Source organism: Eptatretus burgeri, chromosome 14 (genome assembly GCF_056783735.1).
Source record: "Eptatretus burgeri isolate ZD-2024b chromosome 14, Ebu_testis_v1, whole genome shotgun sequence".
Lineage (NCBI taxonomy): Eukaryota > Metazoa > Chordata > Myxini > Myxiniformes > Myxinidae > Eptatretus > Eptatretus burgeri.
The window spans coordinates 2763016-2777774 of record NC_140974.1 but is presented as its reverse complement, the minus strand read 5'-3'; the positions used below and the strand labels follow the sequence as shown (position 1 = coordinate 2777774).

Here is a 14759-nt window from a genome sequence, read left to right as displayed (position 1 = left end):
TGTCTGTCTGTCTGTCTGTCTGTTTGTCTGCCTGTTTATCGCGTACAGTTCACAATTATAAACTGATCTTCACAATACTTCACCACATGGTAGAGTTTGGCATAAGCAAGAAGCCTATTGTCTTTGAGGTCAAAAGGTCAACAGAGGCCAAAGGTCAACAAATTTGTCAAATTTTTTAAATCCTCAATTTTCATCCGATTGACTTGAAATTTGAAGAGGATTTATATTTCAGGTGACAGAATTAAACTAGCCAATTATTCATGAGGTCAACATAGACCAAAAGGTCAACATAGGCCAAAGGTGAACAACTTAGGTGAGATTTCTCAACTCATTTTCACCCGATTGACTTGAAATTTGAAGAGGATTTGTATTTCAGGTGACTAAATTCAACCACCAATTATTATTGGTGGTTTCTGAATTTCTAAAATTCAGAATTTCTAAAATTTCTAAAATTGAATTTCTAAATCTATCTATAATTCCTGCAATGTGTGTGTGTGTGTGTGTGTGTGTGTGTGTGTGTGTGTGTGTGTGTGTGTGTGTGTGTGTGTGTGTGTGTGTGTGTGTGTGTGTGTGTGTGTGTGTGTGTGTGCGCGTGTGCGTGTGTGTCTGTGTGTCTGTGTGTGTGTGTGTGTGTGTGTGTGTGTGTGTGTGTGTGTGTGTGTGTGTGTGTGTGTGTGTCTGTGACCGCTGTTTCTCGACAACCAGTGGTCTGATCTAATTGAAACTTGCCAGGTATATTGCTGGGGACCTGAGGATGTGCCTTTTCAAGGTTTGATATTAATCGGACGAGTGCTTCCCAAGTTATGGCCATTTATTTACCAAACCAATGACAAGATACGTTGTTGCGTGGGCGTGGCTGATGGGAAAGGGAAGCTCAGCCGCGTTCCCCATTACGGGTTACAACGTACGGGCTTCCGGATAGTGATGACTTCGTGTATTCTAATAATTTCTCAATTTCTTATGCGCATTTATAGATAAACACAATGCCCCAAGTTATGATCGTTTTCATATTAGATGGTGCATAGACTTCGGTAACATCAGAGTGCTGGTATGCTCCGAACCAGGAAGTACATCTTTTTCTCTCTCTTCTCTTCTCTTTTTGTTTTTCCTTGCCACAACATTGCGAAAAGGTAAAATACGTTGGCGCTAATTGAATAATTGGGTATTAAAACTAAATTGCGAATAATCGTAACTGCGAATAATATGCGAATTTCCGGGCCACGCACGTGCGGGCACGCGGGAGCGAAAAAACGGCCTGTGTGGTTGTTGTTTGTTGCTCGCGGTTTGAATATTTATTTATATATATATATATTTTTTTTTTACGGGCACGTACTTGTCTATAAAATTCCTGAATTATCCTGAGCGAGTCGTCGTCAATTTCTGAATTGGCTGAATTTCTAAAATTGTCAACTTTCTTCCGATTGACTTGAAATTTGAAGAGGATTTGCACATTTGGTCATTGAATCCAACCACCAATTTTTGTTGAGGTCAAATTTGTTTTATGGATTATGCAAGTGTTATGCTCTGCTCGACGTCTTCTTCTTCTCTTTTTGTTCATTTATTTCTTTTCATTTATTTATGTTTTCATTTATGGATGTTGTCTGATGATTCTGTGATTTTTCCCTGTGTATCGGCTTCGATGTCCATTGGCACGCCAAATTTCAGCTTCCGATGTCAACCAGAAGGTCCCGATCTTTAATATCAGTGAGTCGATGAGTCAGTGAATCAGTGGTGAGAAAGAGCTATATATATATATATATATATATATATATATATATATATATATATATATATATATATATATATATATATATATATATATATATATATATTAGATATGTGTTTAAGTTGTTATTTGAACCTTACATTGTGCAGGAAAACAGACACAATTCTGCACCCTTAGCTTTGCAGTGTTTCTCCGTTGGACCTTCATGTCATTTCCTCATTCTAGATATTCTGGCCGAAGTTGAGGAACCTTTTCATACCTGTATTCCTCAACTGTTGGTTGGCGAAGGTGGCATTGCAGAACCTTATAGTAAGTTACACTTCGTCTTTCATGCTTGTACCAGTACTTCCTGTTTACCTCCAGCTATTCCATCTCACTCATAATCGATCATTTTTCTTTTGATTATTTAATATTGACATCCTACTCACCTGCTCATTCACTTCCTTACTCACTTGCCGAGTGATCCTCTCACTCACCCTCCCATTAAACCTTACTTTCCAATGCATTCACCCTTCCATTCTCTCATTCAAGCACTTACTCACCCTTACCTTCTTACTCTTTCCTATTCACCCTTCTTGCTTACTTCCTCACTAACTCAGCCATCACGTGTTTCAGCACGATCTACACCGTGCCATACAGCGCACTCACTCGGCTATGTACAACCAGGTGCTCATCCTGATCTGCACAGTTGCCTGCCTAATGCTTACCTTGTGAGTATCAAATGTTCTCGTGTCCAATGCTCACTTTGGGAGTATTGAATACTCACCTCCTTAATGCCAACCTTTTAAGTTCACAAATGAAGTTTTCATATACATAAGGTAACGATGTACCATCTCTAGTTACCAACGCCATCTGCGATGGATGGAGGTTTTGTTGTCACCCCTGTCTGTTTTTTTGTTTGTGTGCAGGGTATCTCACAAAGTTGTCGATGGATCCAGATGAAATTTCGTGGACATGTTGGGTGTGTGATAAGGACGAAGTGATTAAATTTTGGTGAAGATCCAAATGCGGATCCGGTGGAAATACTGGAATTTTTTTTGAGTGATTCTTCACCAATGAGAGATTTGGTCAAAAACTATGTATAGCATGATATCTCAAAAAGTTGTGGACGAGTTATGACAACACTCGGTGGATGAGTTGGTTAGGTGACAAGAACAAGCCGATTCGATTTAGGTTCAGGTCCGGATTCAGATCCAACCTGTCAGTGGGATACATAACGTAAACTAATCAGCCTGGCGGAGGTATTTGCTCTACCGAGTGCCGTTCCATTTCACCAAGTGTCACTCTATGAACGATTTTTCATTATTATGTTTATTATGAAAACTGAAGGTACAACTTGCTGATGACACCAAAATCTTTGGACCGGTGACTAATATGAATCGAGTTTATATCACTGCAAGATGACTTGAACAAGGCACAGAATTGGTCCAGCACTTGGCAATTACCTTTTAATGAGAGCAAGTGCAAAGTTCTGCATGTGGAGAGGTTTAACTCAAACACCTGAGATTTAAACAACACTGAATTACAGGAAGTTAATTGGGAAAAAGATGTAGGAATCATCATGGACAAAGACCTCAGCTTTCATCAACAATCCTGACGGCCAAGCAAACACTTGGGACGGTTAAGAGAACTTCCTGTCACGTTACACCGAGGATGCTAATGATGATTTTCACAACTCTGGTCAGTCCCCTGTAGGAAAATGGAAATATCTTATGGCACCTGCGGTACAAGGCTGATGGAAATAAAATGGAGAGAGTCCAAAGGCGAGCGACCTGCTTGGGTCCAGAACTACGTCACCAATATTATGAGAAGCACCCGGAGACACTAAATCTGCATTCGCTCCATTATAGACGTCGAAGGGGTGACACGATCACTGCGTACAAGTTAATCAATTGAAAGCTTGCTGTCCCAGCTAGTCACATCTTCCAACAAGCAATAAACCCCACTACAAGAGGTCATCAATCCAAACTGCAAAAGAGCAGGTCCAGATGAGAAGTGAGGAACAAATGTTGAACCAGCGTGTTGTCAAAGACTGCAATAGACTCTCCCCCAACATGTAGTTGAGGCCGTAAGCATCACTGCATTCAAAAAACGAGCTGGATCATGTGTGGTCTCAATTCGATTCCAGACCGCTAGTCCTTGGCGCAGGCACAATCACAAGTCAACACAAACGTACAGACGGACATGACAGGGCACCATGTAGTTTTCCATGAACCGAAATATGATATGATATGAATGGCGTAATCAGGCTGCCAAGTTTGAAGATGTGTTGCTAATAAATACAACTATTAATGTTGTCATAAATGATTACCTCCACCAAAGAAGGTGAAGGAAGCTACGTTTTCACCCCTTTCTGTCTGCTTGCTTGTTTGTGTACAGGATATCTCAAACAGTTGTCGACGGATTCGGACGAATCTTGGTGGACAGGTTGGATGTGTGACAAGGACGAACTGATTCGATTTTGGTGAAGATCTGGATGCGGGAATTATTTAATTTTCAAAGTGATTCTTCACCATTGAAAGGTCCAAAAATGATACATAGCACGATATTTCCAACATGTAATGTGCCCGATATGTTCTCGTGGATCAGGCATTACGTGGCGGAGCTATGTGCTCTACCGAGTGCCCTTCTAGTTTACAAGTGAGTTAGGTAGTGCATTGTGTTATGTACATAGTTAATGCAAGTGTAACGATTATTTGATGTATAATTAATTATTTTGAGACTATATACCAAGTGTGAATGTACATGAGAGTAAAAATGTGACGAGTATGAAAGTTAAAGTTAGATGTTATAGCCTGTGGAAAGATTGCAGTTGTCTGGGTTATTTCTGGATATGGTGCCTTGTCGTTGTAATGAGCAACATCTATCAGCAGAACCATCTCGTATTTGCAAGTGGCTTCTCGAGGGCAATTGGGGGGGGGGGGGTAAATTTTCATGAGATACAGAGAGATGGAAAAACCAAGAGAACGAGAGAATGAGAGACAGAGAACAAGTACGGAGAAAAGAGAAGAGAGCCAGTCGCCATTTTCTTTGTAAAGTGCTGCTTCGGTTTCTTTGAGTATCGCTTTTGTGTTTTCTCTTTTCAATAGAGATATACCTGATTGCTGGATCGACATCTATAGATCATTAAATAACTTTGGGGTTTTGTGCAAATACTTTCATTTATGCCATATGGAATTAGTCATAACTTTATATAAGACAACTATATGGCGCACTTCTGAAACAAAGTTACAACCTAAAAATTGAAGAATGTATTGAAAGAGAAAACTTCTTACCTGGTAACCTTGAGTGTTATGTTGCAGCATTTGTGGCTTCCAGCACTTGGAGAGAGCTGTGAAGCACATCTCAATTTTCCACTCCCTCTACTTTTGCATCGTAACCTTCTCCACTGTCGGATTTGGTGACATCACTCCAAACATTTGGCCATCCCAACTTCTGGTGGTTATCATGGTTTCTGTGGCTCTCATCGTGCTTCCTGCTCAGGTGAGATCCACCAATAGAAATTCACTCAAACTGGGTAACAATATGAAGGTGTGAGTCGTTGGTTGTTATCTTCATATTGGGGTTTCAGAAGGTGCATCAGAGCCCTTCGTGTGTGTGTGTGTGTGTGTGTGTGTGTGTGTGTGTGTGTGTGTGTGTGTGTGTGTGTGTGTGTGTGTGTGTGTGTGTGTGTGTGTGTGTGTGTGTGTGTGTGTGTGTGTGTGTGTGTGTCAGTGTCATACAGTGCCGAGGATTGTGGAGTTGCAAAAACACATCACGGATCAATACATAACAGTTGATATGGAGAGAGGGCTTGGAAGCGCATTAACAGCACGGTTGAGTGACAACATCGAGGGAGACTTGGAGGGAAAAAGGACACTGTGAAGAATGAGAAATGTAAGAGCTAAAACACTGAACAGATCAGTGTGCAACAGAACAAAAGGAACAGTAGAAAGAGGGGGGGGACACCAACAGCATATTTCAAAGACAAAACAGAGGAAGACTTGGACAAATAATGGGTGTGGGGAGGAATGAAGGGAAGGGGACAACATCGATACAGGAGCAAACTCTCAGGAAGTTTTTGGATCGAAGTGGGCTTGGGGGCTGAGGCAGGAGGGAGTTAACTGGGGTATCAAAGATCATGCTTCTGGATGGGGACAGTCTGAGATGGTGGTGAACAGCTGTCTTGAAGACCTGAAAAGAAGAATGAGATTGAAAAGAATGTGGAAGTTGATTCCACAGGTGGGAAAAAAGAAGAACGAATGAGTGTAGGTGAGTAGCGATTCTTGATTTTGGCAGTTTCACCAGGAAGGGATTCCTCATGGATTGTGTGAAGCAGAGCATCAAGAGGGCAGAGGTTGCAAGACCTGAAAGGAGGCAGAAGACAGAGTGACCACCGCACCAACCTGTCGGTGATGGCGAAGTGATAGGCCCATCGGCTGAGCTTCATCGTGAGAGATTCCAATGATATTGAAGACCTTCGTTTCCACAGCATTAAGTTGAGCAAGGTGTGAGGCAGGGGAGCCAGCCCAGAGGGGTGAGTAGTTCTCCATTAAGCAGCAGGTGAAGGCTTTGTAGGTGGATAGGAGTTCAGGTGTGCCAAGCAATGACTTTGTATGGCGGAGGATGCCCACTCGGCAGCTGGCTTTGGATGCCAACTTTGAAATGTGGTTTGCCAAAGAAAGATCATGGCTGATCGTGAGACCCAGGAGTTTGAATGACTGAACTTCCTAAAAAGGATTGTTCATAAAGTAGAAGTGATGGTTTGCCAGACGGTCCTTTTGCGGAGTGTGAGAGCTATAGCAAGATAGTGAGAGTGTGAGATTTGTCAGGATTGAAAGACATCTTCCAAGTGTTTGACCAGATTGTGATTTTTTTTTTTCAAGGTTTGAAGAGAGCGAAGATTAGGCAGCCTGCCTGTCTGGAAGATGAGGGATGTCACTGCAGATGGTGGAGTTGTCAGCAAGTAGATAAAGAGGGTTTCCAGAGATTCAGAGAGATCATTGATGAAAATCAGGAATATGACTGGGCTCAGAGCACTCCCTTCGCAGACTCCAGCTTTGACATGGAGAGAGATGAAAGGATTTCATTGTATTTTTAGTTTAGCACTTCCTATATCTAGATTAGGTGAATATATTGCAAAAATATTGGGGGGGGGGGGTTCTCAGAATATCAGAGAAGCAGCGATTCCTGTCCTGCTGACAAATAGTGTCCATGTTGCAGACAGGGTGTTGAATCAATGAGTGTGGCATCCTTTGGGAGTGACATTAATCCCGGTATCCCATCAGCTCATGTTTGCTCGTAGATGTTGAAGGTCTTACAGGACTTTTTTTTGCAAGAGTTGACCATTGTTTCAGCACCCTGGCTATATTCCAAGTTCCAGCACTAACCTGTTGCCTGCCAGTTTAACAGCATTGCTGGAATCATTTACAAACTATATTGCCAATACCCACATTACCCAGATGGAGCAGTGTGCGATCCAACTTCAGAACCGAGTTGGAGCACTCGGTCATTCAAGGGAGAAGAACCATTGCTAATACAACTGCCAGTGCTGTTCTATTGGTCTATATAGCCACAGCTACAACTAGAAGGGCACTGGGTAGAGCTCAAACCTCTGTCATGCAATGTCTGATCCACGAGAACATATCGGGCCCAATACATTTTTGAAATATCATGCTATATATCGTTTTGGCCATATCTCTCAATGGTGAAGAATAACTTTAAATCTTCCGGATTTAAATCTTCAAAATTGAAGCAATTCGTCCTTGTGACCTAACCAACTCCTCCACCAAGTTTTGTCCGAATCCGCCCATAACTTTTTGAAATATCCTGTACACAAACAAACAGACAGACAGGGGTGAAAACTTAGCCTCCTTCCACCTTCAGTGTTGGAGGTAAAAAGTAATTAGCCCAATACTGACCTATGCAGTATTCAATGATGTATTTCTTTCCATCCCAAGGTATCGCCAGAAACTACCACTCTCTGTTTTCTATCACGTCAATTTTCAATCCACACCGCCGACTCGTAGCACTTGCCAATATTTTACAGAATCGCCTTCAATGTGGTACATTTACCGAAAGCTTGGTGATCATGATCTAGAAATGCTTCGGTAGCCCTATCTTAAACCTACAAGGCCTTCATTTGCAGCTTGATGGAGCACTGCTCTCCCCTTTGGGCGAGCAGCCCGCCTCACACCTAGCCCTTCTTGATGCCGTGGAAGGCAAGGCCTTCAAATAAACTGGGATCTCCCGTGACAAAGCTGAGTATCTCGGCCGTATAACTCCTCTCACATCATAGACAGGTTGGTGGTGCCTCTATATTCCACCGCATCCTTTTTTGTGTTGCACCATTTGTGTTCTCTTGGCTCTGTCCATCCCAGGTTTCTGCAGATCAGGTCAGGTATGGGAGCATGCGCCGGAACAACAATATGCTGCATCCACTTTCCACCGGTACTCCAGGGGCCTTCACTTGCACCACTCTCCTCTGTCCAAAGCCCACCACTCTCCGCTCTAATTACAGAACACTGAGGGACGCGCTTGGAGGAACGCAATGCACAAATTCCTCTGTAAGCAGGACAGGAATCGTTCATCCAGAGGTGATGCTCTACCACTTCACAGATTCCTCACACATTGGCCTCCTTGTCCGCCCTCAGCAAACATACAGTTTTACCTCTCAACTCCCTGAACAGCACAGTTCTGCCATTAAGCCTCACCCTGTGACTGGTCAATGTTATCCGATATCCCTTGGAAGACAAATTTCTTCTTCGCCTGACGGTGGGTTCAAAGACGCCCATCGGCAACATCAAGGAACGTGGTCTTCAAGGTACTCCACAACTCTTCAGGATTCCCCAAAGCACACAGACTCCCAAAATCCCCCACTCAGCCTGTTCGCAAACTCCTCAGCTACCCTCCCATCCTTGAGCTTGCCATCATCCAGCCTCGGCTGAGCTGGCACCTTTCTCCTGGATTTAAGCTGCAACTTCAGAGTTGCGACAACAAGACTGTGGTCAGTACTGTGGAACTGAGCTCTCCGGTAGACTCTGCAGTTCTGAGTTATCCTCCATTGACCATCAACAAGCACATGGTCAATCTCCTTTGCCACACCACCTGCGTTGGAATACCATGTGCATCATTGGAATCCCATTCCTATGAGTGCCAGTCGATACATTGAAATCCCCCAAGACTACAAGAGTATCTCGCTTGGTGCACTGATCAACCACAGACTCGAGTGTGGCATAGAACGCGTCCTTCACGGTGAGATCACTCACCTCAGTCGGAACATATACAGAGACCAGGGAAATGACACCCAAGGAGTGACGAATCCTCAGTCTCATAATACGCTCGTTGATCGGTGTTACCTCTATTATCATGGGAGTCAGCTTATTGGACACAGCTACAACAACTCCTTGGGAACGGTAACCATCAGAGCGACCAGACCAATAGTAGGTGTAACCACCCACCATGATCTCGCCACTCTCCGGTTTCCGAACCTCAGAGAGTGCTGCAATACTGATGTTCAAATTCTGGAGCTTACATGATAACAGAGACAGGTGATGATCCTCTCTTAGGGATAGGACATTTGTGGCACCCACCCGAAGAGAGCGCCCCAGGTTCACCCGAGGAAACCGCCATCTGGTGTGGATGACACCTCAATACCACCCTGACACACACCACTGCAATCTGACCCAAGAAGGTTACCCCATGCTTTTCCTCCTATCATCAAAGAATAGGGGTCCTGAAGGCTTTTCCGCAATCCCGTCATCTGGTGATCTGCCGTTCGCAGGGAAGCTGCACAGGTCTTCTCATGTAGTGGATTTTCAGTTTTCTTTGTGTTTTTTTTTGTTTGTTTGTTTTGCGGAATTAAGGGTTTTACGGTGGCCGGAGTGCAAATCCTGCCACCAACCTCCTAATAAGAAGTAATCCAACTGCAGGAGGACGTCCGCAGACACAGTTGGGCACTAGATATGGATGGCCATGGCTCACAAGGAGCTCCTCAATCCTTTTGACAGGTTTTGTTTTTAATCCTGCTGGGTGTCCCTATCATACACCCTCCTCACCAGGAAACCTGGTGGGGGAGACAGTTTAGTCGCCGACAACCCGACCATGGAACAGGTTAGTACAGGTTTACATGGTACCTGCAGCAAGTCACAGATCTGATTGGCCTGACCTGACAATCGTTTCTGCAGAGTGCACACAATTTTCTCGTAATCCTCATCTTGCTGAACTCCCAAAATCTAGGATCATTGTTCATCTCCTCTCATTTGTTCCTCTTTTCTTTCACCTGTGGAATCAACTTCCCTAATCTGCTCCGTCCCATTCTTACCTCCAGGGCTTCCACTCAACAACTGTTCACCACTACGGCAGGTCATCCCCCATCTATACTCATGAACTTTTCTGCCCCAGATTGCCCCATTCCCAAGCAGTACGTTTTTCCAGGTTATTGGGATTTCCCTACCCCCTCCTCCCTCACCTTGTTTTTTTGATTAGTTTGTTGGTTGGTTTGTTCCTTTTCTGTTTCATCCTCACCTTCCCCTAGTTCTCTTATTGCTGTTTCAGCTTGTTCACCCCATGGGTCCTTTCTCACTCTCACCTCCTCTCTGCTGTTGGTGTTTCCCCCTTTCCATTTTGTTCCATTCCATTCTTCTCTAGCTCTTCCCTGAGCCTCGACTATGTATACAAAAAGAACTAGGAACCAAGCTTTTTACATCCTCAAAATATTCCTATGAGTTTCCAAACAAGTTACGCCCTTTGTGACCCATTCTAACAGCCCCTAATCATATTGAACCACGTTCCATGTGGCCTTGATGAAACCCTTATTAATATGTCCTCTTCTGCCATGCCTGAAGCTCATGGAGTAGCTTTTCGTCCTTCTTTCTTTCTTCGATAATAATGGGATGTGGGTGGCACTGCTTCTTGGCAGCATTTTGTACCCATTCCAAATTGCCCTGAGAAGATTGTGATCAGCCTTCTTTTTTTTTTTTCTAACACTCCATTCTATGTGGGGATGGTTCACCTGTGATGGTACCTGGAATGACATTCCTTGATTTTGATCCGGCTGTGATGACAGAGCGGTGATAAACGTCAGAGTCATAATGTTGTGTGACTTGAAGGTGATGTGATCCGTAGCATGATGCTAATCTTGTGGTGCTTGAAGTTGCAGGTTATGGGGCTGGGATTTGTTTTTTGTTTTTTTTTCTGTTGTGCACTTGCAGTTAATATAACTATTCTGCCACAGATCGCCATTGAGTAGCAGATGTTGATGTGAGATAGTGGTGAGCTAATTCAGTGAACAGTTATGTCGTGCAGAAGTCGAACAAGTGTTGTATCACATTATCTGACCTCATTGTTGGCACCACGCGTAATGTTTTATATTTGCTCACGAGATGCTGTATTTGCCAACTCTGTGGCCTTTACATTCAGTAAACTATTCACTTTATGGAAACCAAATAAAGTTAATCACGTCATTGTTATGATGTCACGCCCAACAGTTTGAGGGGCTGGCCTTCTTGTGGATGGAGCGGCAGAAGTCTGGGGGCACGTACAGCCGGTACCGTGCACAGACTGAACGTCATGTGGTGCTTTGCGTCAGCTCTCTCCTGGCAGACATTCTCATGGACTTTCTCAATGAGTTTTATTCAGATGCACGTCTCCAGGTAGTGCAATTCATGTATTGAGGAGAAAATGATGTCATAGCTTTATTTCACGAGAAGGCGTGTGGCATCTTTGTGTCAGAGCACAGAGTTCACATTGGCAAGGCAAAAGCACAAGACCGATGTCATTGCATTATTAGCACGAGCAGAGTACCCGACTTACGGGCAATCTTGTTCCAAGCGTGCAACACGTTATTCTGATGCTTACCTTTATTTGGGTGGTGTATAGGCAACTGACAGCTCTGTGTAGGTTTAAAAAAAACCAATGAAGTTATTTGCATGAAGCAAAAACTTACGTACTGCTTATGGTTCGAAACACCTCACCACAATGGAAAACGTGCGGATAGAAACACTGCAGTGGAAATGGTAAAGACGTGAAATACCCTCCCCTACCTGGAGGTGGCGCTACACAATACACATTTACATGGAGAATTTGTGTCCGTCCCCTCCCCTCCCCCCAAGACCACCGGCAAAGATAAAAACACCCCGATACATTAATTTGGGTCATGCTGCTCCTATGTCGCAAGTCTGAATGTAATCGGCCCACAACTGGAGGAGGAGTAGCGCGACAAACACACAAACACCGATCCGTTAATTTTTGTGAGGACGAGATGACCTGTGAACCCGTTGGGTTCCCGTTGTGACAGCGGTTGATAAAAAATCACTTCAAGAAAAAAAAAAAGAAGATAGCTCCAGCGAACTATACCGCTGAGGTTGTTTGCATTGATCAAATAATCCCGAAGAGTACTTGACTGAATCGGGAATTTATTTATTTATTTATTGTATACCAATTCGAGGCTCGTATGAGAGCTAACACACAACGCACATCAAGGGGGCATGAGACAAGAGGGGCGGGAGTGGGAGGGACAAAACAGTGGGGAACAGACACGTTAGGAGATCTGTGGAAGGGAGACGGATGGGATGGATAACATGGGGAATAGGAGATGGACATTACAGGGACTTTCAGGAAGGAAAGCAGGGAATTTGAAGGAAGTGGGCTTGGGTGGATAAGAGGTGGTGGTGAACAGCTGTTTTGAAAGCTTGGAGGGAAGAATGGGAAAGAATAGAGTGAGGGAGTTTATTCCAAAGGCGGGAAAAAGAGGAATGAAAGAGTGAAGGTGAGCAGTGATTCGTGATTTTGGTAGTTTTACCAGATGGGGTTGTTGGCTGACCTTGAGCGCCCTGAGGAAATGTGGTGGGGACAAATCGCAGAGAGAGCAGGGGGGGCAAGGCTGGAGAGGAGACGGTAGAAGACAGAAAGACCACCGACCAACCTGCGGTGATTGAGTGAGAGGCCCAAAGACTCAGCCTCATTGAGGGAGATGCCGATGATCCGAAATGCCCTGGTTTTTACGGCGTGAAGCCGAGAAAGGTGGGGGGCAGGAGCATCTGCCCATTGGGGAGAGCAATACTCCATCAGGTTACGGACAAAAGCTTTGTAAGTGGTCAGGAGCTCAGGAGGGCCGAGGAAGGACTTTGCACGACGGAGGATTCCCAGTCGGCGACTGACTTTGGAGGCGAGGTTGGAAATGTGGCTTTCCCAGGAAAGGTCATGGCAGATAGTGAGACCTAGAAGCTTGAAAGAAAAGACTTCTTCCAGAGGATTGTTGAGAAAGTGGATGGGTGGGTTTTCTAAACGGTCCTTTCGAAGAGACATCGTGAGAGTGTGAGATTTGTCCGGATTGAATGACATGTTCCATGTGATGGACCAGTTTGTGATTTTATCCAGATCTGCAGTGAGCGAAGAAGCTGCTGCTTGCCGGTCTGAGAGATGACAGATGGTACGGCAGAGGGTGAAGTCATCAGCAAAGAGATATAGAGGATTTTCCAGAGAGTCGGAAAGATCATTGATGAAAACCAGAAAAAGAACAGGGCCCAGAACGCTACCTTGAGGAACTCCAGCCTGGACAGGAAGAGGGGATGAAAGAACTCCATTTGGGGCCACACGTTGACTGTGACAGGAAAGGAAGTCTGCGGGCCATGAGTGGAGATGGCCTTGGATACCATGGGAAGAGAGTTTGGTGAGTAGGGCAGGGTGCCATACTGTGTCAAAAGCACGTGATATGTCCAGGGATACGGCTCGGATTTCCTGTCTGGCATTGAGGACCTCCATCCATTGTTGGGAGAGCAGAAGCAGCATATCCACGGTAGAGTGACCTGGTCTGAAACCTAATTGATGATCGGAAATCAAGCCATTGGAGAAGAGGAAGGATTACATGTCTGAAGCGATGATGGAATCCAAAACCTTGCTGATGATTGGGAGAAGGCTGACTGGTCTGTAGTTGCAGGGATCTGTTTTTGCACCTTTTTTATGCAGGGCAGTGATGTTTGCTGATTTCCAAGCAGATGGCAGCTGACCTTGGGCAAATGAGAGGGTGAATAGAACAGAGAGAGGGTGAGCAAGAACAGAAGAGCAGGCTTTCAGGACACGTGGGCTGATGCCGTCTGGATCGGTTGCAGAATCTGAGTCGAGGGTTGACAGCAAGCTCTCCACCTTGTCAGGAGAAAAGGACACAGAGTTCAGGGACAGTTGGGTGCGACTGGGTAAGGTGGGTAGAGAAAGTGATGGGTTTTGGACACAAGATTTAGCTGCAAACACCGAGTTTCGGCATTCAGCTTTATCATGTGCGGTATCAGCAGTGCGGCCATTTGAGGTAAGGGAGGGGATGGAGGGGGAACATACACCAGAAACAGATTTGATTAAACGCCACCAGGATTTTGAGGAGGGAGAGACGTTTGAGAGTTCAGACTTGAGATGAGAAAGATGTTGTTTTCTGGCTCTCCTGAGGGTAGATACACACTTGTTCTGAGCTTTATGGAAGGAACTGAGATTGCCCTCAGTGGGGTTTGCTTTCCATGAGGCAAAGGCAAGTTGTTTCAGGACAACTGCCTCGCCACAAGCTTCAGTGAACCAAGGGCGGGAGGAAGGGTAGGACAACTGAAGACGAGAGGGGATAAATCTGTGCATGAGGGAGAGCAAGTTTCTTTGAAAGAATTCCCAGGATGAGTTGATGTTGGAGAAAGTAGCGATAGGAGACCAGTCTGTAAGTTTGATGGCTGCTTGGAGACCCTGCCAGTTGGCTTGAGTGAAATGCCACACTCAACGGCAGTGAGGTGGTTCTCTGATGACAGCCAGAGAGATGTCCACTTTGACAAGGAAGTGGTCAGAAGAACCGATTGGAGCGGAGGAAGACCAGCAGATATTGGCAGGGAAATTTGTCGAAATCAGATCCAGAAGAGATGGAGTACCATTGGTTGAGATCCGCATCAGGAAGTTGACCAATTGAGTCAGTCCCAATGAGTTGCAGAAAGCTTTCGCTGAGGTGCCATGACAGGTGAGAGAGGTACCCACACCTAGCCAACTTGCATGATGACAATTGAAGTCGCGACATAAGAGGAAGAGA

The 14759-nt window shown here is 44.8% G+C and overlaps 1 protein-coding gene across 7 annotated transcripts in view; it reads left to right on the top strand.

Annotated features, from left to right (window-relative positions):
- The window catches only part of LOC147012567 (potassium channel subfamily T member 1-like), a 116502-nt gene that overhangs the window by 46145 nt on the left and 55598 nt on the right, over positions 1–14759 (top strand). For all 7 annotated transcript variants that reach the window (XR_015050989.1, XR_015050990.1, XR_015050992.1 and 4 more), the window contains exons 8-11: positions 1952–2035; positions 2342–2436; positions 5029–5209; positions 11194–11358. Coding sequence is in view for 3 of the 7 variants with exons in the window: in XM_085853549.1 (XP_085709675.1) it covers positions 1952–2035; positions 2342–2436; positions 5029–5209; positions 11194–11358 (525 nt within the window). In the remaining 4 variants the exon portion in view is untranslated. The remainder of the gene's footprint in view (positions 1–1951; positions 2036–2341; positions 2437–5028; positions 5210–11193; positions 11359–14759) is intronic.